At 36.4% G+C, this 20,953-nt stretch overlaps 4 protein-coding genes across 4 annotated transcripts; 1 reads left to right on the top strand and 3 right to left on the bottom strand.

The window, feature by feature from the left end:
- On the bottom strand, positions 3,360-4,016 carry LOC104707883 (putative F-box protein At4g10190). Its single transcript, XM_010424329.1, has one exon. It carries the CDS (start codon positions 4,014-4,016, stop codon positions 3,360-3,362), a length of 657 nt encoding a protein of 218 aa, XP_010422631.1.
- LOC104790179 (rhodanese-like domain-containing protein 4A, chloroplastic) lies at positions 8,346-9,841 on the top strand. Its single transcript, XM_010515883.2, has 4 exons — positions 8,346-9,009; positions 9,120-9,222; positions 9,353-9,498; positions 9,570-9,841. The coding sequence occupies exons 1-3, from the start codon at positions 8,423-8,425 to the stop codon at positions 9,455-9,457; spliced, it is 795 nt and encodes a 264-aa protein (XP_010514185.1). The 5' UTR covers positions 8,346-8,422; the 3' UTR covers positions 9,458-9,498; positions 9,570-9,841.
- LOC104790171 (putative rRNA methyltransferase YqxC) lies at positions 9,909-12,137 on the bottom strand. Its single transcript, XM_010515873.2, has 9 exons — positions 11,952-12,137; positions 11,598-11,664; positions 11,427-11,509; positions 11,218-11,320; positions 10,960-11,116; positions 10,734-10,862; positions 10,565-10,651; positions 10,382-10,426; positions 9,909-10,181 (listed from the first exon to the last, which is right to left on the bottom strand). Exons 1-9 carry the CDS (start codon positions 12,037-12,039, stop codon positions 10,032-10,034), a joined length of 909 nt encoding a protein of 302 aa, XP_010514175.1. The 5' UTR covers positions 12,040-12,137; the 3' UTR covers positions 9,909-10,031.
- On the bottom strand, positions 16,109-17,256 carry LOC104790158 (B3 domain-containing protein At5g24050-like). Its single transcript, XM_010515863.1, has 2 exons — positions 16,807-17,256; positions 16,109-16,672 (listed from the first exon to the last, which is right to left on the bottom strand). Exons 1-2 carry the CDS (start codon positions 17,254-17,256, stop codon positions 16,109-16,111), a joined length of 1,014 nt encoding a protein of 337 aa, XP_010514165.1.

The following is a 20,953-nucleotide window of genomic DNA, read 5'->3' as shown; positions in this document are numbered from 1 at the left end:
GATGGAGCCTACCTACCGATCACTCATATTGGATCAACCACCATTTCCTCTGCAAAAGGTACTATTCCTCTTAATGAAGTTCTAGTTTGTCCTGATATGCAAAAGAATCTTCTATCAGTATCTAAGTTATGTGATGATTACTCTTGTGGAGTGTTCTTTGATTCTGATTTTGTATATATAATTGATTTAACCACTCAGAAAGTGGTGTCAAAGGGTCCTCGTAAAAAAGGACTATATGTACTGCAGAATCAAGAATTTGTTGCGTTCTACTCAAATCGTCAGTGTGCAGCAACCCTGGATACTTGGCATCATCGGTTAGGACACTCAAACTCAAGGATTCTTCAGCATCTTCGAGCCTGCAAGGAGATTGAAGTGAATAAGAGCAGAACTTCTCCCATTTGTGAGCCTTGCCAGATGAGAAAGAGCAATAAGTTACAGTTTTTTTCTTCTGATTCTAGAGATTTACAACCCCTAGAGAGAGTTCATTGTGATCTTTGGGGGCCATCACCAGTTGTTTCAAACAAAGGATTCAAGTATTATGCAGTTTTTGTTGATGATCATTCTCGGTATTCTTGGTTCTTTCCTTTGTGATTGAAGTCTGAATTTGCATTTGTGTTTGTTGCGTTTCAAAAGCTGGTCGAAAATCAAATTAATATCAAAATAAATATATTCCAAAGTGATGGAGGAGGCGAGTTCACAAACAACTTTCTCAAGAAACACTTCTAAGAACATGGCATTCACCATCAAATTTCATGCCCCTACACTCCACAACAAAATGGAACTGCAGAGAAAAAGCATAGACATTTGGTGGAACTTGGTCTGTCCATGATGTTTCATAGTCAAACACCTCTAAAATACTGGGTGGAAGCCTTCTACACGGCTAATTATATCATCAACCTCCTCCCCTCCACGGGTTTGAAGAATATAAGTCCTCATGAAATTCTACTGAATAAGAAGGTTGATTATTCTGCTTTACGGGTGTTTGGATCGGCTTGTTACCCATGCTTGAGACCACTGACACAACACAAGTTTGATCCTCGCTCCCTCCAATGCGTCTTCCTTGGATATAACAACAACTACAAAGGTTACAGATGTTTGTATCCACCTACTGGGAAAATTTATATCTCCAGACATGTCATTTTTGATGAATGTACGTTTCCCTTCAAAAAAAAATTCAGTCACCTCCTTCCTAAATATCACACTCCATTGCTTCAAGCTTGGCAACATTCACCGTGTATGTCTCCTGCTCCAGTGGTTTCCCCTTCGGTTCAACTGTTGGACAAACCTACAATCAATGTTGCACCAGATTTGGAAACTTCTTCTGCAGCAGAGACGTCTGCATCAAACAATGTCGAAACGAACAATGATCATCAACATGAATCTAACTCTCACATTGCAGACGACGATGATGGTGTTCCTGTAGAAGCTGAAAATGTCCATCCCATGACTACAAGATCGAAGGCTGGCATTCACAACCAAATCTTAGGTATGCGCTTATTGTCTCTAAGTCCACTTCTGATGAGCCAAAAACTATCGCCTCTGCAATGAAGCATCCAGGATGGAACACATCAGTGATGGACGAAGTTGGAAGAGTTCATCTGCTAAACACATGGTCTCTGGTTGAACCAACGGAGGAGATGAACATTTTAGACTCGAAATGGGTTTTCAAAACCAAACACAAGCCTGACGGAACAATTGACAAATTGAAAGCTCGACTCGTGGCCAAAGGTTTTGAAACATTCAGTCCAGTGGTAAGAACATTCAGTCCAGTGGTAAGAACGACAACCATACGTCTTGTCCTCGACACGGCAGTGGCACATGATTGGCCTCTGAAACAACTCAATGTATCAAATGCCTTCCTTCACGGTGAATTGCAGGAGTATACATGTTTCAACCCTCAGGCTTCGTTGATCCAGAGAAACCAGATCATGTCTGCAAACTGAGCAAGGCTCTGTACGGTCTCAAACAAGCTCCATGAGCTTGGTTTGACACATTCAGCAATTTTCTTCTTGATTTTGGTTTCGAATGCAGCACTGCAGATCCTTCTCTGTTTGTTTGTCATCACGGTGAGGAGGTTCTCATTTTACTCCTTTATGTTGACGATATTCTCCTCACAGGCAGTAGTGACTCACTTCTGGAACAGCTATTGATCGCTCTTAACACACGGTTTTCCATGAAATATCTCGGTCCTCCATGCTACTTTCTTGGGATAGAAATTGAATCGTATGATGGTGGTTTATTTCTACATCAAACGTCTTATGCCTCAGACATCCTTCATCAAGCTGGTATGTCTGACTGTAATCCAATGCCCACACCCCTTCCGCAGCAACTTGACAACTTGAATTCACCACTATTCTCCGAACCAACATACTATCGAAGTCTAGCGGGCAAACTATAATATCTCACCATCACTAGACCTGATCTTCAGTATGCTGTCAACTTCATCTGTCAAAGGATGCATGCTCCTACGGATTCAGACTTCAGTCTCCTCAAGAGGATCCTCCGATATGTCAAAGGAACACTAAACATGGGCCTACCAATCAGGAAACACAACAATCCGGTTCTGTCTGCCTTTTGTGACAGTGATTATGCAGGATGCAAGGAGACTAGGCGATCAACTGGTGGCTTCTGCATTTTGCTAGGATCCACTCTAATCTCTTGGTCCGCAAAAAGACAAACTACAGTGTCCAACTCCTCTACTGAAGCAGAGTACATGGAGCTCTCCATTGTTGCTCGAGAACTTACTTGGATCGCATCTCTGCTCAGAGATATAGGGGTTCCACAACACCAACCAACAAAAGTATTCTGCGACAACCTATCTGCAGTTTACCTCTCCGCTAATCCTGCTCTTCACAACAGAACAAAGCACTTTGATAAGGATTTTCACTACATTAGAGAGCGAGTGGCACTAGGTCTCATTGAAACACATCATATTCCAGCTCATCTCCAACTTGCAGATGTGTTCACTAAACCGCTGCCAAAACCGTCCTTTATTGATCTTCGTCCCAAACTCGGTGTGTCTACTTCTCCAAAGCCTTCCACGCCAAGTTTGAGGGAGGGTGTAAGAGACAATACCGTGGACCTTGACACAACAAAAGCCACAGTCCAAGTCTCAACATCAAACATTCAAACAGAGCACAAACAGACAAAGAACACACCCTTGAGCAAGAAGACCGTTAGCGACAGTACGGAGAAGATGATGATGTGCTCAGATAAGAACAAATTTGATCCTCTGCAAAGCTTGTTGGATGACTCACCACATACAGTTGTGACCCAAGAATAAGCTTTCTTTATGTATATTCTAGATAGTTCCAAAAGAGGTGTATATATGAGAGATGAAAAAACCTAAAAGATGATAATCAAAATACACAAGTTCCTTTCAACTTTACTCTTGCCTTCTCTGTTCGTTCAGAAGCAAGCCAATAAGTATTTCCATTCACAGACATGACACAGCCCCTCCACAGTAGTATGGACCAGTCTCCAGTCTTACCAACCCTCCACGAACTAGAGGTAAAGTCATAGATTTCATACTCAAGTAAGTATGGCATAACTTCACCAAATTGTTGCATCCTCAAGATTTTGTACTTATTGCATGAGGTTTTACCGAGAGAAAAGTAATCTAATTTATTGTAGGAGCTTCTAAGTTGAATCCACCTGGTTTCACGTGAACACGGATTCCAAACCAGCAGTCTATTGTCCTTTGTGTTGCATAGCAATAACCCGTCGCAGTGAAAGACGTTTCCTATATCGGCTTCCTCTGAAGATTTGGAAAGAGGATCCTTTAGGCTAAATTGATCTGTTACCATCACCTTGTTGTTGTCAATTAGGTTGAGATTGACGCTCACTAGGTAAACCCTAAAATCAAGCAACATGATCATCATAGCGGAGTGCTTCTTCGCAAGTCTCACATCTTTGATCAGAGCATTCCATCCTTTGGATACAAATTGTAATCGTGCCAGATAAATATCTGGAACCCTAGCTAGTATATCCACTACCAATTCCTCTGGGAGATACATTGTGCTCGAAGTTAGGGTTGAATACTTGGGAAACTAGAGAGACAAGATGAGAGAGGTCTTAATTTAGAGCTTAAAAAAAATCAAATCGGTTGTCGAGGCCCAAGCCTTCCACTGGAATCAAAATGTTTTGCGTTTTCGTAATCTCGTCATTATACTTGGTTAGTTAGATATCTCTAATAGAATTTTTAGTTAGGTATATATTTGTTTTTTGTTTAATGTTAAGATTTATACCAAATAAAAAAAAGTTTACACTTTAATTACTATGACACCCCAAATACATCATCATACATAAAATAAAGAGAGAGTAATGGAACATGAACATCATACATAAAGTAAAAAGCCCCCTCATATGAGCTTTGCCACACTTAGAGTGGACTACAATCAAATTAGAAACTAAAGAGAAAGATTCTGATAGCTGGATTCTCTGGCGAGAAGGAGTTGAGACGGTTGCGCATTTTTGTGGAGATTAAACGATCTCACGTACTTTACTTACTAGTTTATTTTGCATCATAACTCTATAACTCTGTAACTCAAGATTACAGAAAATACTATCGTTTGAAAAAAAAAACTCAACATTATATATTCAACTTGCGTTGGATATATAAACTGGAATTATATATTCTTTGGGAACAAAACAAATTGGGCTTGTTCGTTTGGTTGACGCAGGCACGCAGGCGGTTGTGGCTGCGTCTACGTTTTTAACCGCTGAATCGAAACAACGTTTAAAAATGTTAGACGCAGGCCGCAGCGTCATAACGCAGGTACCTGCGGCAAGCAAACAAACAAACATACATGCGTCTGCTGCAAGTACCTGCTGCAAGCAAACAAACAAACATACTTGCGTCTGCTGCAGGTACCTGCGGCAACGAAACGAACAAACCCATCAATAGAATAGCAACTTATTTAATATTATAGATTGTGCATAAATTAAAGTAGTGTGTGGAAACTACAAGACATTACAAATTTGTTCTCATGGTTGGCCATGAAACCCATCCGAAACTGATGATGATTAACTATAAATAGAGTAGCAACTTATTTAATATTATAGATTGTGCATAAATTAAAGTAGTGTGTGGAAACTACAAGACATTACAAATTTGTTCTCATGGTTGGCCATGAAACCCATCCCAAACTGATGATGATTAACCATAATCTACTCTCGTCTTCTAGTCTAAGTAAATGTCTCACTCATTATGAAACAGCTAATTAAGGTGTCCAAGTTGCTATAATAAACTCTAAATGAAAAGAACATGATCCGCTCAATCTGAAACAAAAGCTAGAGTATAAGTCTTAGGATATAAGAGAGACAACCAACATGATTATTCGATTGGCAGGAATAAAAACAGAACATCGTTTAGAAACAAGTTATATAAATTAGCAATACATAAATAACGTTTAAAGTCTCAAGAGTTGGATAGAATGCATAAATTAGTTCGACCATTATGTAAATCACTAGTTGTTCCGGTACTTTTTTTTTACCTTTTCTTCAAATAACCTTATTGGATTTGAACCAAAGATGGAACATAATTGACAAGAAGTGAGCATTCAGATTTGTCATCGTGGTGATGCACTTGTATGGATTTATTTTCTCCCAAAATGTGTAAGAACTTGTTGGAGACCCCATTTGTACCGCGACACACTACAACTTTGTTCTTCTTGTCGACCAAGAAATTCTTCGCATTACAAACGCAAATAGACTGGTGGATACAGGCTAACTTGATCCATGATGCGGAGTCGTTACTCTCAATCTTTGTTGCAATCCACACATTTATACGCCGCTCGACCTTAGTTAAATAACAAAGTTGTTGTTCTTCTCTTGTCACTGATAAGCTGCAAACTTGATAATAATGATGATCCTCGGGAAGAGACACACTTCTGAAACTCTCTGTTGAATAATCAAAACTTTGTAAGAAATCCACATTGTGTTTACTATAAGCAAACCAGTAAGTATTTCCATTTACAGACATGGCACGGCCCTTCCACGGTAGTAGAACCAGTCTCTAGTCTTACCAACAAACCTCCACGAACTAGACGTAAAGTCATAGATTTCATACTTAAGTAAGTATGGGAAACCTTCACCAAATTGTTGCATCCTCAAGATTTTGCACTTGTTGCATGAGGTTTTACCGAGAGCAAAGTAATCTGATGTCCTGTAGGCGCTTCGTGGTTGCAGAATCCACTTGGTTTCACGTGAATACGGATTCCAAACAACAAGTCTAATGTCTCTGGTGGTGCATAGCAACAAGCTGTCACAGTGAAAGATGTCGCGTATTTTGACTTCTTCTGAAGATTTAGAAAAAGGATCTTTTAGCCTAAATTGATCTGTAACCAATACCGTGTTTCTTAAACTTTAGAAAAATGATCTTTTTTTTGCACAAAAACATATCACAAGCACGACGAGAACTTATCGTGAGGAGATACGTGTTTGCAAAATTAAACTTTTTTTCATAAGTTTAGTTTTTAGTTTACCAAATATATACACATACGAATGCTCCATGCTGGACCATGCATCAACATTCAACATAGACGATAGATATATAGCCATTGTTTGTGTTGTGGCATGAGTAATACTAACTTAAGAAGGATATTGTGACTCTCCACCACAAAATTAGGGAGATTGACTCTTACATGGATTTAGTATCAGTTTTGTTCTCAACATCTCTCCAATGAACTTAAGTGAATCAGATGTTACCCCGCGGTGAAGTATAGTTGCCACTTGCCAGTCCTAACGTTAACCCAACAGAGGCAGTATGGCAACATTCCACTCACATACCATTTCTGGAGAAAAAAACGAAAATAGCCATCACAATTCCTCTAAATGGGGATTTCTTAGTGTAAATATATGTAGATATATATATATATCTATATATCTGTCAACCGAACATTAATTTAAAAAAACTTCAAGTGATATTTCAAACCGGACAAAAAGAGTATATAAAAGAAATTGCTGAAATTAAAGATCTAGCAACCGAGTAAGATAATCTGCCCGCAAATTCGACGAGCGTGAGATCTTGGACTAGGAGAAATGAGGGAAGATGCCTCGTAGCAGGAGAAAATTGTCCAGAAGATTAGAGAAAGCATGCGAGTCTTCAGGGGCTTGAGTCATTGCTACTAGATCTGCACAATCCGTCTCGAAACTCTGACAGGAAATTCTGCCTACAAAGAGACATTTCATAGCCCAAAACGGAGCTTCCAACTCTGCGAGGAAGGACTTCATCGAAGACATTTTACACCCAACAATAAGGTCTGAGCATCTCCATTACAATACCACTAACCCAAAGTTGAGTTTGGATTAGATGCTTTCCAGGATCTATCTAATTGGCAATATGGGCCCTGACCCGGATTCACTGAGGGAACCATAGTATCTGATGGATCTGAAGGACCACTGCCTGAGTTTGCGCATCCTCCCATAATATTTGTCACTTACCGCCTGAGTAATCACCTCGTTTGGCGTGAGTTGTATACTTTGGAACATTTTTTTTTATTTCTATCCTTCCAAATCGACCATAATATCAAAGGTAACTGATGAAAAGACTTTTGATCTCCTACATGAGATAATCCGCTCCCATAGATAAAATTAAGGTTCAAATACACAGCCTCATAAGGAAAACCTAATTTGATACGAACGAGGACACTCAAAGAAAGTGTAGTTAATTGTCTCATATGCTGAATCACATCTTTTATACATGGTATCACACTGGATACCTCTATAAGCTAAACGATCCGTCACTTGAAGTAAAGATTATTTTTTTTGTGCTATGGAGATTTCTTAAGAAAAACATCAACTGGTCAACAATGTCTTTTTGTTTGTTTTCTCAAACCTCAACTCCAAATCCTAATGAAATAGTAATTGAAATTAGTTTAGAAAATAAAAGAGTTGAAATTCTTTATTTGATGACAACTATTAACTTTTTTGTATTCATTGAAGTTTTTAAAAAAATCGTTTTAGTGTCATTGGTTCTTTTAAATGGGCTTCTCTAGTGCCATTCTACTGATCCGTAACAATGGCTATTTTTGGTTGTAAAGATGTACATATTGTAATTGTTATTTAAATTTTTCTTTTTAAAGTCAGATTGGCTATAATTCCATTAAATTAAATTTAAGTTCATTTTATATTTTATCAAAATATATTACAATATTTTAATGTGTTTTATGTTGGATTAGTAAAATGAATATTAGTGGAGTATATGGTTTATTTTAAGGTTAACAATAAGATATGAAATCAAATTAGTTTTTTTTGTCCATTTAAAAACATTTTAAAATAAAAACACATTTGTCACTTAATACAATTTTTATATATATAAAAAAAACAAATTTATTTCTCTCTTTTTTTTTTTAATTATCTTTTTTTCTCTTATCCTCTTGGCGCTTCCACTCATCGTCCGTCTCTCGTCGTCATATCACTGATGACGTCTCTTCCGATGATCCTCGCATCCTCTACTCCGCGAGGAAACCTAACAAAAACTTCTTCTTCAACTTCTCAATTCCCAAATCCCATTCTAAATTCACCAAAACAACTCCGAAACTTATCCAATAAAACCCATCTCTCCCTCACCATCTCCCAACTCATCCTCACATCCCCTGTTCTCGCAGCTGACTCCTTCGACTCAATCTCAGACCCACCTACCGGAAAAATCGATTTGGAGTCAGTCTTGGTCACGATTGACAATTTCTTCAACAAGTACCCATTTTTCGTAGCGGGATGCACTTTCATGTACCTTGTGGTGTACCCGGCTGTGATTTTTTACTTGAGGAAGTATAAACCAATATCCGCCGTGAATGCGTTTCGTAAGCTCAAGACCGAACCTGATTCGCAGCTTTTGGATATTAGAGATGACAAGACTCTGGCTTTATTGGCTTCACCGAATCTTAAGTTTCTTGGTAAGAGTTCAGTTCAGGTTCCGTTTTGTGAGAGTGATGAGGAAGGGTTCTTGAAGAGAGTTAAAGGAAGCTTCTCTAACCCGGAGGATACAGTTGTCTGTGTTCTTGACAAGTAAGGGGATAAACAAAAGCTTCAAACTTTAAGACATTGCTCTGTGTGTGTTGTTGTTGTTTTGAGAGTTCTCTTCTCTTACATGTTTTTACCTTTGATGTGGAAGGCAGTTTTGATGGTAACTCGTCGAAAGTGGCTGAATTGCTGATCGAGAATGGCTTCAAAGAGGCTTATTATATCAGGGGAGGTGCGAGAGGGAAGAATGGTTGGTTGGTATGTTACATCTCTCTGTCTGTAGAATCAATATGATCTCTTTTGAATGTTTTCAGATGTTTGTTTTGGATTAGGCTCTGTCATAAAGGTTTGGAATTTGTCTTGCTTACCTTATTAACCTATGTCTCAGGCCATTCAAGAAGAGCTTTTGCCTCCACCTGTGCATATGTCTACTGCGAAAAATGTAAAGTCATCAAACAACAATGAAGCGTCCATTGTTGGAACTGAAAACTAGTTCAAGAGCATAGCCTAAGGGTGTGCAGATTCTCATTCTTGGTTAGTTTACGTCATGCTATAATAAAAGATTTTGTTTTTCTTGGCTCCCAATTTAACTTTTGCCTTTGCAGTGGCAAGACATGATACTAGCAAACCATGGAAGAGTTACATCAAGAAAGCTTCTCTTGGTGGAAGACTAGTGATATATTGAAAGACTTGAGTAGATCTCAAGACCACTCTATGCTTGGCAAAAGCTAACCTTGTCTACAGAATGATTTCTCAAGCCATTCCAATAAAATGAGACTAGTTATTGTTCTGAAGCTTTTATGCTTTTGTACCTTTTCATATTTGTATTGTATGACTAGTTATAACTATAGAAGGAAAAAGTTTATGTGTAATGCTCCTCCTGAGATTGTTTGAAAAAATTAACCTGCGGTTCTTTTGGTAATTTATCTTTGAGATTTACGATATCACCAAATCAAAAGAAAAGTTTACTTAAAGAGAAGAGTTTTAGAATGAGATTTGTGAAAGAAGAATCAATAGCATTTCACACAAGCTTCTAAGCTCTAACTTCCCAGCAATGAAATATAAGTCTAGTACTCTTCGGTTTCTGGTTTCACTGTCCCTCGGTTAAAGCAAACCAAGAACTCTATGTTTCCCTCAGCGCCCTTTATGGGAGATTCGATAAACCCTTTGTTGGTAAATCCATAGCGCTCAACACCATTTATTACCTTCTCAAGAACCTTCAACCATAAACAAGACATCAAAGATTGTACTTAACACGTATCTGACTGGATATGTAAGATCAAGGCTTAATGCTATCCAAGATATTAGAAAAAGAAGGAAGGAATCCAGAATAGCAACAAAGAAAGAGATTCAATTGTAGTAAATTAACCCGAGAAGATTCAATTGTTAAAAAGAGGCCAGGGAGAGCCATACATACCTCCTGATGTACTTCAGGATCTCTCACTATGCCACCCTTCCCGACCTTGACAAGATACAAGATGTTGAAGAAACAATAATTACAACACAGTGATGTTTTATGCATTATATTATACAAGTATAGCCCCTTATCAAAATTCAGTGTATCCGAAATCTAGTATCTTCAGGTCACTAAACAGAATACCTGTTGTCTTCGAGCTTCAAATTGGGGTTTAACAAGGGTAACTAAAGTTGCATCTTCTTTCATCACATTCATAATAGCTGGCATCACCTGTTCATAAATTTGTAAGTCTCCAACATAACAAATAACAATCATTGTTCCTAGAAACTAACTGAACCAGTCGCAAACTTACCTTAAGAATGGAAATGAACGAGAGGTCAAGGGTCACTACATCTACTTTTCGGGGGAGTCCAGGGAGGTATCTCAGATTTGTCCTTTCTATAACAGTCACTCTCTTATCATTGCGGATTTTATCAGCTACCTATTACAATACACCGAATAATTCACTGACTAATTAGTAACAAGGCTCTTCCCAGGATGAAATCAAACAATCTCTAGGTAAAACACTTAGCACTAACCTGACCGTAACCAACATCTACACCATAAACATGAGCTGCACCATAACGAAGCAAACAATCCGTAAACCCTCCAGTAGAAAGTCCAGCATCAAGAACTACTTTCTCAGAAACATCAACATCTAGCTTCTCAAGTGCAGCTTCCAGCTTGAGTCCACCTCTGCAAAGTGAAAGAAACACGAGTGGACAGTCGACAACAACAGAGTCTTTCAAAAATGAAGAAACTGTAGAAAGATAGGGTAACTTGGATAGAATAATCACCTACATACAAATTTTGGAACCTCAGCTGTGATCTTTATAGCAGCAGTATTAGATACAGGCATACCAGCTTTATTAACTCTTCTCCCATCCACAAGAACTTTGCCTACATAACATATCATGCAAACACTTAAGATTAAGCTACACCAAGAACTTCTTGTTCCTTCCTTAATACAAATAACATAAACCTCTATGTGCTTTAAAGGAATCACCTTGCATAATCCATGATTGTATTAGTGTGCGACTGTATTCGTTAAACCTTTCAACACATGCCTCATCCAGTCTTTGTTTTTTGCTGTTACATAACAAGAAGAGTCCATTAAAGTGAAGCAGAGAAAGATGTAATCTTCTTGATTTCAATGTTTTAAAGAAAAGACCCTAACTTTTTTCCACGAGTAGCTGAAGCAAAACATTTCATGGTACTGCATTCTCCAGCTTTAACCCATCTCCCTGAACAAATAACACATGAAACTATCACTAATGAAGCTAAATAAGTAAAAAAAAAACCAAAAGTTTCAATTTTCAAATGAAATTGAAAACTGAGCATTAAACTGAACCAGATTGATCGATGAATTCAATTGTGTCTCATTCCTCTAGCATTTTGACAATTATGCAAAAAAAATTTGTGGGTTTTTTCCCACGAATTGATTCGATCGCTCACTAGATTCCAAAATCCAGTTTTAACAGAAAGAGAACTCAGAAAATGACAATGCCCACCAAGTGTTTGTAGAAATTACCGGGGAGAAGAGGACTGTGAGATTTGGATAAGAAGCCGAGGAGAGAGCCGCTCAAGGCTATGGAAGGTCTAAGAGCATGAAATCCCATCTTTTTACTTCCTTCCTCCTTGGGGATTAAGATCGAAGAGTCTTACGTCTATCTTCTTCCTCTTGTTGCTAAAATGACAATTGACAAAATGGTATACTTTTTTGTTTCTAGGGTTGCGAAGCCTCTATCTCATAAACAGGGTTTCCGTTGTTTTCTTTAATTTTTACTTGATCATCAATCAAACCAACGTTATGTTTTTTTTTTTAATATTCAAGCAATTTTTATTAATATGAATCAGAGTATACATGATCATTAATGAGATTACAAATATAAACAATGATTTGTGTAACAAAAATATCGTAAAGCAAATTAAGTGTTGCGAAATACTTTATCATTTTTGTCATTTTAGTCAATTTCGTGTGATTTTCTTGTTTGGAAGTCATCTTCTTTAACTGATGAAATACCTATAACGCTTTCGAAAATCATAGGCATCGATCCATCTGTTACATCGCAATACCTTTGGATTGATCGAAACTCTCACACAAAAAGAGATGTCAATGGTCTTGGTTGTCATAAAACACATTGTTGACGATATGATATAAGCCATCTTCTGATTTTCCTCCATATATAATTGCTTATTATAACTTCATCTTCATCCCCGAATTGCATCTTTCTCCATGATAGTTTCCATGGACGGTTTCTTCGATTCAGGTTTGCTTGTCTCCAAGATCTGCATAAACCGGTTGCAATATGTCTTGAATTTGTTGATCCTTTTACTAACACGTAGTTAAACATGTTATGTTTCTTCTTCATTGGCCATCTTACAAGAGTGTGATATGTATGCGTTGTGGGCATTATTTGTTTGAAACTCCACACACCTTGACTCCACATCACATAGAAGAAATCCATTGCTCCAAAGAAGTTGTTTAAGATTTTCACGACAAATGCTTCTGCTGTGATTCCGGGATCCCATATGCATCTGAGGGTCGCAGATTTGCATTACAACACCATCGGAAATTTTTGCCGCTTCGGGATTACCCGGAAAACAGCGTGAATGAAGTACATCATCATCACACAGACAATATATTACGCCTCTATGGAGAGGAAAGAGAACCTTGACAGTGAGAAACGAAGTAGCGGCCATAGTTATCGAGATCAGGAATTAAGACATACTAAACCATAGACTTTTTGAAAAAGACATCATCATAACCAGATCGCCATGTTCTACACTGCCAGACAAACCCATCACCAAATGCTCTTGGATCGTTATGTTTACTAGGTTAGTACTCGCGCCAAGCCGTGAGTTGTTTTTAGATTATTTATTTTTATAATTTTTTTTTTTTTTTGTAGTTTTTGAAATATATAATTTTTATGTTTTTGGTTAAGATTGTGTTTTATGGTAAATTTTTGTTTATTTCGTTATTATTTGTTGATTGACGATTTAAAAGCGGTCTAAAGAAGCATAAACACCATCTTTGATATTAATTAAAGTCTCATGATTTCCTCTTCCCTCCACTATGACTCTATTCTTAACCACCGCAATTATATCAGTATTCTTGATTGTCGATAACCGATGAGCCACCACCACGTACGGTGGTTCGGTTAACTATAACCCGGTCCAATGCATCCTAGACCACACGCTGTGACTCGGCGTCTAGAGCACTCATGGCTTTATCAAATAGCAACACCTTAGGGTCTTTATCAATTGCTATGGCTATGACTACTCTTTGCTTTTTGCCCACGTTATAATTGAACTCCTCTTTCACCAACTATTGTATCATATTCATAGACCTACAATGGTAAGTAAATCTTTCAGTCTAATCTGAAACCATGGACTTAGGAATTATATTAACAATAACAATGATAGCTACTTTTTTAAAAACAATATGGAGCTTGCCATGAACCCTAACTAAGGTAGTGCCAAATAACATTGAGTAATCATAAGAGAAACGAAACAATTTTATTAACCAGAATAAAAATCGAAGATGAGTGTTTTTGCTGCGATAATTTAAACTTTCACAATCAACCAGAATCAAAATCGAAGATGAGTGTTTTTGCTGAGATAGAAAAAAAAAAAGATACGGAGTCCGAGAATGCTTACCCCTAAAATTAAAAGCCAACGAATTAGAGTTGATTATATATGGAACGACCGCTACATCACCAGATCTTGTCGCAGAGTGAAGATCCCCTCATAATACTCCCTTCCCCATTTCTGTTTTTTTTAGAGTAACGGCTGAGTCCTCGAGACATGGTGAAGCGGAGAAGGAGAATGAGAAATGTTAGATAATTTGAACGATGACATGAACGATGACATGAACGATGACATGTAATCAAAATTTAGGTGATGTGTATTAATTGTTATAATTTTATTGTTTGTTGATTTTTACTTATGTGTCAACTTTTCATTCAACTAAAAAGTTCATGTGTCAACATTGGAGATCAATCATTTCTACTTTTATTGTATTGATACCTTATATTTTTAACTTGAACTAGATAAAATACCAGTCCGAATATTTTTTATAAATTAATTTTATTTTATTATAAATGATCAGCAAAAGTTTATAAGGCATCTAATATTTGGTATTTTGCAATTACTAAAATTTTAATGGATATTTGTATACTTCAATAAATATAAGTGTAATGTACAGTCATTTTTAGTATTTACTTCCTCAGTTTCGCAAAAAATGTTATTTTAGAGAAAAAATATTATTTCACAAAACGTGGTATTTTATATTTCTAACGTGTTTTTAATGCTAATTTTATTAATTTATTTCTAAATTCAAATCTTATTTCATTGAATTTAAACCAATAAACACTTATTAAATAGAGTCAAACATGTATAATTCAACATTTTATTAATTTGTGTGAAATGTGTCAAAATAATTACCATGTATCATTACCATATTATTTATATAATTAAATTATTTTTATAATTTACTTAATATTTTAATCATTGAATAGTTTATTTGACTCTCAAACAGTGTTTTCAATGACATTTCCCAAAAAGCAAAACGCAAAAGTAAATCTGTAAGGTAAAATAAATTTTGTCTAAAACATCGAACATAGATAATAAATAATAAAATTATCAATTTAGAAGTGCTATTGTATTAGCAAATTGTCTCTCTACTAAATATCAACTTAGTGTTCAAGTTTACAACATCGAAACCTACTTTAATTTATAAAATTTAAGATAGACAATACAAATTAAAAGAAAAAAGAAAAATACTACTGAGAAATAAAGAGATGAAAATTTTATTAATTAATTTATGTGAATAATGGTAAATAAAATGTCTTAAATTAATGTGAATTGGATAACTAAAAACATGCATACTAGTTAAGAGAAAAGAAGATGACACTGGGTATTAAGAATGCCAAATGTAAAAAAAAAAATAGAAAGAAGGAACTATGCATTCCAACGTTGGTTATCATTAATCATTGTTTTGAACTAGCCTGTTTAGTTAACAAGACAACACAAACATGTATTGCCGATTTGAAACTAGACTTGGTTATTAATTGTTGAATAACTCTAACTCTCGTAGGAGATATTTGTCAGTACATTTAAACTTTGATACCTGTCAAGTTTTATGTACAAACTTATGGCCAAACTACTCTTGCCATTGATACATTCCACAACCTAGAAGGAACTATGCATTCCAACGTTGTTTTTAGGCTCTTCATTTGTCTCAGAGCAGGACTGTGTTGTATTAGAAACATGGTTTAATTTACCATCATCTGCAACTGCAGTTTTGTTTGAGATCAAGGTTGAGAATACCTTATTCAAATGCCTCAAGCAAAAACCTGACCTGTCAACAAATTTTGTTACTGATTTGATCATTTCCGGTGAATATAATGAACCAAAACACTTGCACGATTGGATCAATTTCACCACACATAGACTTTGGGATATAATACAAGAAAAGGTAATAACGCAGTAACTAAAGTAAGACCAAACAAATAACCAGATTCATGTCAAAAATTTTAAGTTCATAATCTGACACAATAGAAGGAAGAAGTTACCAATAGATCACAACAGTCCTAAAACCCTATTTCCAAGAAATTACTAAACCTCCATGATAGCATGAAATCAGATCTCTGTGCGAGTTATATAGCCTCAACAGACAAAAGACACTTAGCAGAGACAGAGAGCAAGGGAAGAGCTACTCTGTTCCATGGCAAAACAGAGGAGTCCACAGCACCTGAACGACCAAAGACTGATTTTGTCGCCCTCTTTCAATCCGTTAGCCTCAACGATGTCGTTCCACCCACAAATCAAATTGTAATTCCAGCTTCCTTTACCTGAATCTTTCTTCATCTCCCATCTCTTCAGCATCACACCCCACTTTTGAGACCACTGATCCACGAGAATCGCTCCCACTCCAATCTTCTTATTGTGGTTGATGTCTTCGTCTATGATTCTCGACTCCACAGGCGTCAAGAAGTCGTCTCGGTGTAAGTTGTTGTAAGGCATTGAGAGACGGTTCTGTGTTGGGTTTACATCAGTCACGAACAGAGTCTTCTCAAAGATCAGTTTAGCGTCTCTGGCTCCGTTCATATCTCTCATAGCCTTGACAAGCCACTCAGGCATGTCTCTCGCCGTCGGTGATAAAGGAGCAACCTTTGCTTTCTTGTATCCACCAGTACGCTTTCTCTCTTTCACGGCACGTCTCTTGCGGCTTGTGCTCCCCGGTACNCTCTCATAACCTTGACAAGCCACTCAGGCATGTCTCTCGCCGTCGGTGATAAAGGAGCAACCTTTGCTTTCTTGTTTCCACCAGTACGCTTTCTCTCTTTCAAGGCACGTCTCTTGCGACTTGTGCTCCCCGGTACTAAGCACAAAGACAGATCAGAACATGGGGAATCAGGGTTTAGAGAGTCTTTGATCATCTCCGTCTTCTCGGACTCAGCCGTTTTGTAATCCAAGAGTAAGAGTTCAGAACTAGGGTTTCCTAGGGTTTTCGTCTCCGAATCATCAGCGGCGGTGACACATGATGAAGACAGCCATGGGAGTTGGTTTTGTGGGTCTTCGGTCTCATATTCAATAGGGAACTCGTTAAGATCAATGAGTGTTGAAGACGTAGAAGCTCTATTTAAAATTTGTTGTTGGTGTCTTCTATTCATCACAGACGACCTTGTTTTTCTCGGAAAGAGACAAAAGATTCTCTTAAGGGTTTCTTCTTCAGATAACATAACTGCCGCATCCACCAGCGTACAAAAATTCGACCACATCTTCTTCCCTGAAGTCGTGGGATGAACATCGTCGTGATACATACTTCTCATTCTGATCGTACCGGAGACTCAAGTTCTTCTGAGATTTTTAACAAAAGGAAAAAAAAAAGTCCTTCTGAAAGCAGAAACGTGAGGCACAATGAAGTTGGAGAGAGGTTAGAAACTGAGAATAAATGATAATGAGAGAGCCTCTCTTGCCTTATATAATACTGCTTACATTAAAGTTAGGGTTTTTGTGTCTTTCGTTTGAGTTTAGTTTGGTTAATTACTGTGATTAGTGACTAATTATAAACTGATAATTAGGAAACTTCTTGTCATTATTTTTAAACGTAAATAAAATGTCTAGATTTTTTTTTTACTTATCATTCTTTGACCATATTCGGATCATAAGTAACAGTAATGGAAAATACTATCCACTGGAAAAGAGATCTAACCTATATATATATAGCAAAGTTATTTAAATTAAAAGAAAAATGTAAAAACAATTTTTATCCACTGATCACTGAGGATTTCGACAAAACCTCTAAATAATAAATTGATGTTGTTTGAAAAAACGGTCCAGTGCAATTTACCATCTAAAAATCCACAATTTGTTTAAAAATAATAATAATAATTGTTATTACTTTTGTAATTTGTTGATTGGTAAAAAAAAACGTTTTTTTCCTTTTCAAAGCCCCTTTTTCAATGTCACCAATTGTGGCATGTGACTCTAATAGTGATTGTGAACAATAAATTTCATAAACTCTTTAACACCATCATTAATGATGATAATGAAACTAAAAATAATTATTATTGAAATAGATCTTAAAAGAAATAAAAAAATGAGAATAATTAATTTATAAAAATAAAATATGTAAAATATCTATATATATAATATATACTTGTGGAGAGTTTTTAAGTATAGGGAGGAGAAAAAATAAAGTTTTTTTTTGTTTTTGTAGCATTTGATGTTATTAACTATTAAGTAGAATTATTACAATAACCATCATGGAAGAAACATGTTAAACCATTTGGAACATAAAAATGAGTTACAAAAGACTGATGCAATGGTAGTGGGTTTGTAGCTAAATAATCTGCAGCCTTGTTGTGTGTGCGTCCTATCCATTTAAATCGCACATCCTCAAATTTAGCTCTCCAGTGTTGTATTTATCTGAACCAATTATGCATTCCTAAGTTGATTTTGATGCCTGAGAGAATGTTTATTAGTTCTTTACCAACAAAACTGCATTGCTTGTATTAGACTCTGACATTCACTTTCTAAAGCACTGTTAAGTGTTAACTTTCATACCCTCGCTTGACAAGCATTTTTGTATGCATTTTTTGTATGTATCTTCAAATAAAGTTTGCTTACTTTTATTTAAGAAATCTCTATAAACTCACACCAAATAAACTAATAAAATTGAAAATTGCTTGGAAAAAAACTTTTAATATTTTAAACTACATGAAACTAGCATTTGTTTGAATCAACATTAGATTGTATATGTTCTTATGATTATAAAATTCCATTCAAGAAACAAAAAATCACCATATATGTATGTTATAGTCATCATAACATGATCATAATTAATTAAATGTGTGTGTAATATGTGACAAACTAATATTATTTTAATATAGTAGGTAATATGTGATAAATTAATTTTATTATATTTATCTAACCTTAAAATGTTTACATAATGTTTACACTTTTCACAACTCTTTTCCCATACTTCTCTATTCCTTTTCCAAGTTTAAATCCATCGATTCTTTTATAAATTTGATGAATTGAAAATTTTAGAGTTTTTTTTTGTTTAGATTTACTTTACTTTTGAAGTTGAATATGTAACTAAAAAACTGAGTTTTATTGAATCGAACTAAACCAAGTTGAACTAAATCAAACCGAACACAATCCTAATCAAATTGTGAGTAGCATAGTTGAGTTGGGTTATAATTTTCCTAAAACAAAAATAAACTAAACACAAAAATAAACCGACATGCCCAATCCTGATTCTTTAAAGTTTAAAGTAACTCGAAACAAAACCAGCATAAACAGAGGCTTCTCCGAACTAACCACACAATAACCAGAATGCTAATACCTAAACATAAGAGATTGGATCACAGATTAGCATAGCTTCACCTCACGGTGCATTTCCGGATTGACCACATCTCTTGGTCGGGTCAGTTGGATGTATGGTCCGTTTTTGGCTTAGGACCGGAACAATGAAAGCCGAAGAAACCAAGTTTTCTGATACTGCGCCTCTGGATGTTCATGCTATTGGGACAAGTTCTACTTGCAGATCATGAGGTTCTAATAGTTTGGATTTGCTTTGTTCTTCAATGTAGGATTTGGTCTTCTCTGTGTTAGTAGTTGTTTTCGTGTCATAGGGTTTACTTAGGTGGTTTAAGAGATGATTTCATACCGAGTCGTGGTGTGTTATTTATCTCGTTGCAGTAAAAAAAATGCAATGGTTCTCGGTCAAGTAGCGTTGGATCCGCCTAGTGATTCAGGGTGATACTAGATTGACTCATTGCATTTGGTCCAATTCTATGGAGGGGAATTTATGTTTCTTTTGATTTGGATGTAATGTTTTTGGATAATGAATAGTTGATGTTGAGCCAAAAAAGAAAAAGTTTATAGTGACTAATTTGGTTCGTCCTCGAGATTTACCAAAAGGGAAAATAAAAGAAACGAGACTTTAAGGTTTAAGAAAAGAGACTTGAGCCTCCACCATGATGACATTCCGCATTCCAGGTTTCACTGAATCCTTCTTCACCATATCTTCTTCGTCTCACCTGAAGCTTTCGATCACTTGTAAATTATACCACAAAACGTTCTTCTTCTCATCGCCACAGCCTCAAAACCTGTCGTGTCCTAATACTATAACCACCAATTTTCATTCAAGCTTCCCAATGAATTGTCCCTCGGACAATTGTCGTCCTGTTCGGGGCTTGGTATACGGTAATACTCAATGGAGTTATGATGCGACATATGGTCCTGTGCAATTGATATGTAACCCTAGCACATGACAGTTCTTAACCTTACCAAAAGTGAAAAAGAGTTTTCGTGTAGTGAAAAGCTGTTTAGGGTATGATCCAATTGACAAATAACTCAAAGTATTGTGCATGGCCTACCCCTCTTCCCATCATATTCTAACATTAGGAATTGGGAAAAGTTTGTCATGGAGAATGATCAAATGTGATATACCACATTATGGTGCTGGTGTTGGTCCTAGTGATTATGGTCATGTATATGATGGGATATGCATCAATGGTGTGTTGTATTATTTAGCTGTTCTCTCTGAGTGCTTTTTAAGATTCCATGACATAGTTTTCTTTGATGTTAAATATGAGAAGTTCTTTTATATAAAGAGAGCTCAAGACATGGAAGGAAATCTTGAATCAACTGATCGGGTACTTGTTGAATCAGTTCTGGACAACTGCAAGGGTAAATTAGCTATGCTTCAGCGCAACTATTCTAGTAAAGTACTGGTATCAAAATGTGGGTTCTAGAAAACGCCGAGAAGCATCAATGGTCGAGGCATACCTACATTTTGCCTTCTCTTTGGTTGTATGCATTGACATGGACTAAGATACTCATTGCTGGAATGACTAACAGGGGTGAAATTGTGTTCTCGCCCGTCTGTAATTAGGATTATTTCTTCATTGTCTTGTACAATCCTGAAAGGAACACTATCACTAGAGTTGAAATCACGGGAATGGAAGCTTACAAGAATAGTGAAGCTTACATCTTTTTTTTTTTTTTTTTTTTTTT

This window comes from Camelina sativa, chromosome 1 (genome assembly GCF_000633955.1).
Source record: "Camelina sativa cultivar DH55 chromosome 1, Cs, whole genome shotgun sequence".
Lineage (NCBI taxonomy): Eukaryota > Viridiplantae > Streptophyta > Magnoliopsida > Brassicales > Brassicaceae > Camelina > Camelina sativa.
This window is presented reverse-complemented; position numbering and strand designations above follow the sequence as displayed.

Excerpts from the sequence above, each read along its gene's own strand:
- LOC104790171 (XM_010515873.2), bottom strand. The coding sequence starts at position 12,039 with ATGGGATTTCATGCTCTTAGACCTTCCATAGCCTTGAGCGGCTCTCTC. Across the intron at positions 11,117-11,217 it reads GTTCCAAAATTTGTATGTAG|AGGTGGACTCAAGCTGGAAG; the intron begins GTGATTATTCTA and ends TTCACTTTGCAG. Across the intron at positions 10,182-10,381 it reads ATCCTGAAGTACATCAGGAG|GTTCTTGAGAAGGTAATAAA; the intron begins GTATGTATGGCT and ends TTATGGTTGAAG.
- LOC104790179 (XM_010515883.2), top strand. The coding sequence starts at position 8,423 with ATGACGTCTCTTCCGATGATCCTCGCATCCTCTACTCCGCGAGGAAAC. Across the intron at positions 9,010-9,119 it reads GTTGTCTGTGTTCTTGACAA|TTTTGATGGTAACTCGTCGA; the intron begins GTAAGGGGATAA and ends TGTGGAAGGCAG. Across the intron at positions 9,223-9,352 it reads GAGGGAAGAATGGTTGGTTG|GCCATTCAAGAAGAGCTTTT; the intron begins GTATGTTACATC and ends CCTATGTCTCAG.
- LOC104707883 (XM_010424329.1), bottom strand. The coding sequence starts at position 4,016 with ATGTATCTCCCAGAGGAATTGGTAGTGGATATACTAGCTAGGGTTCCA.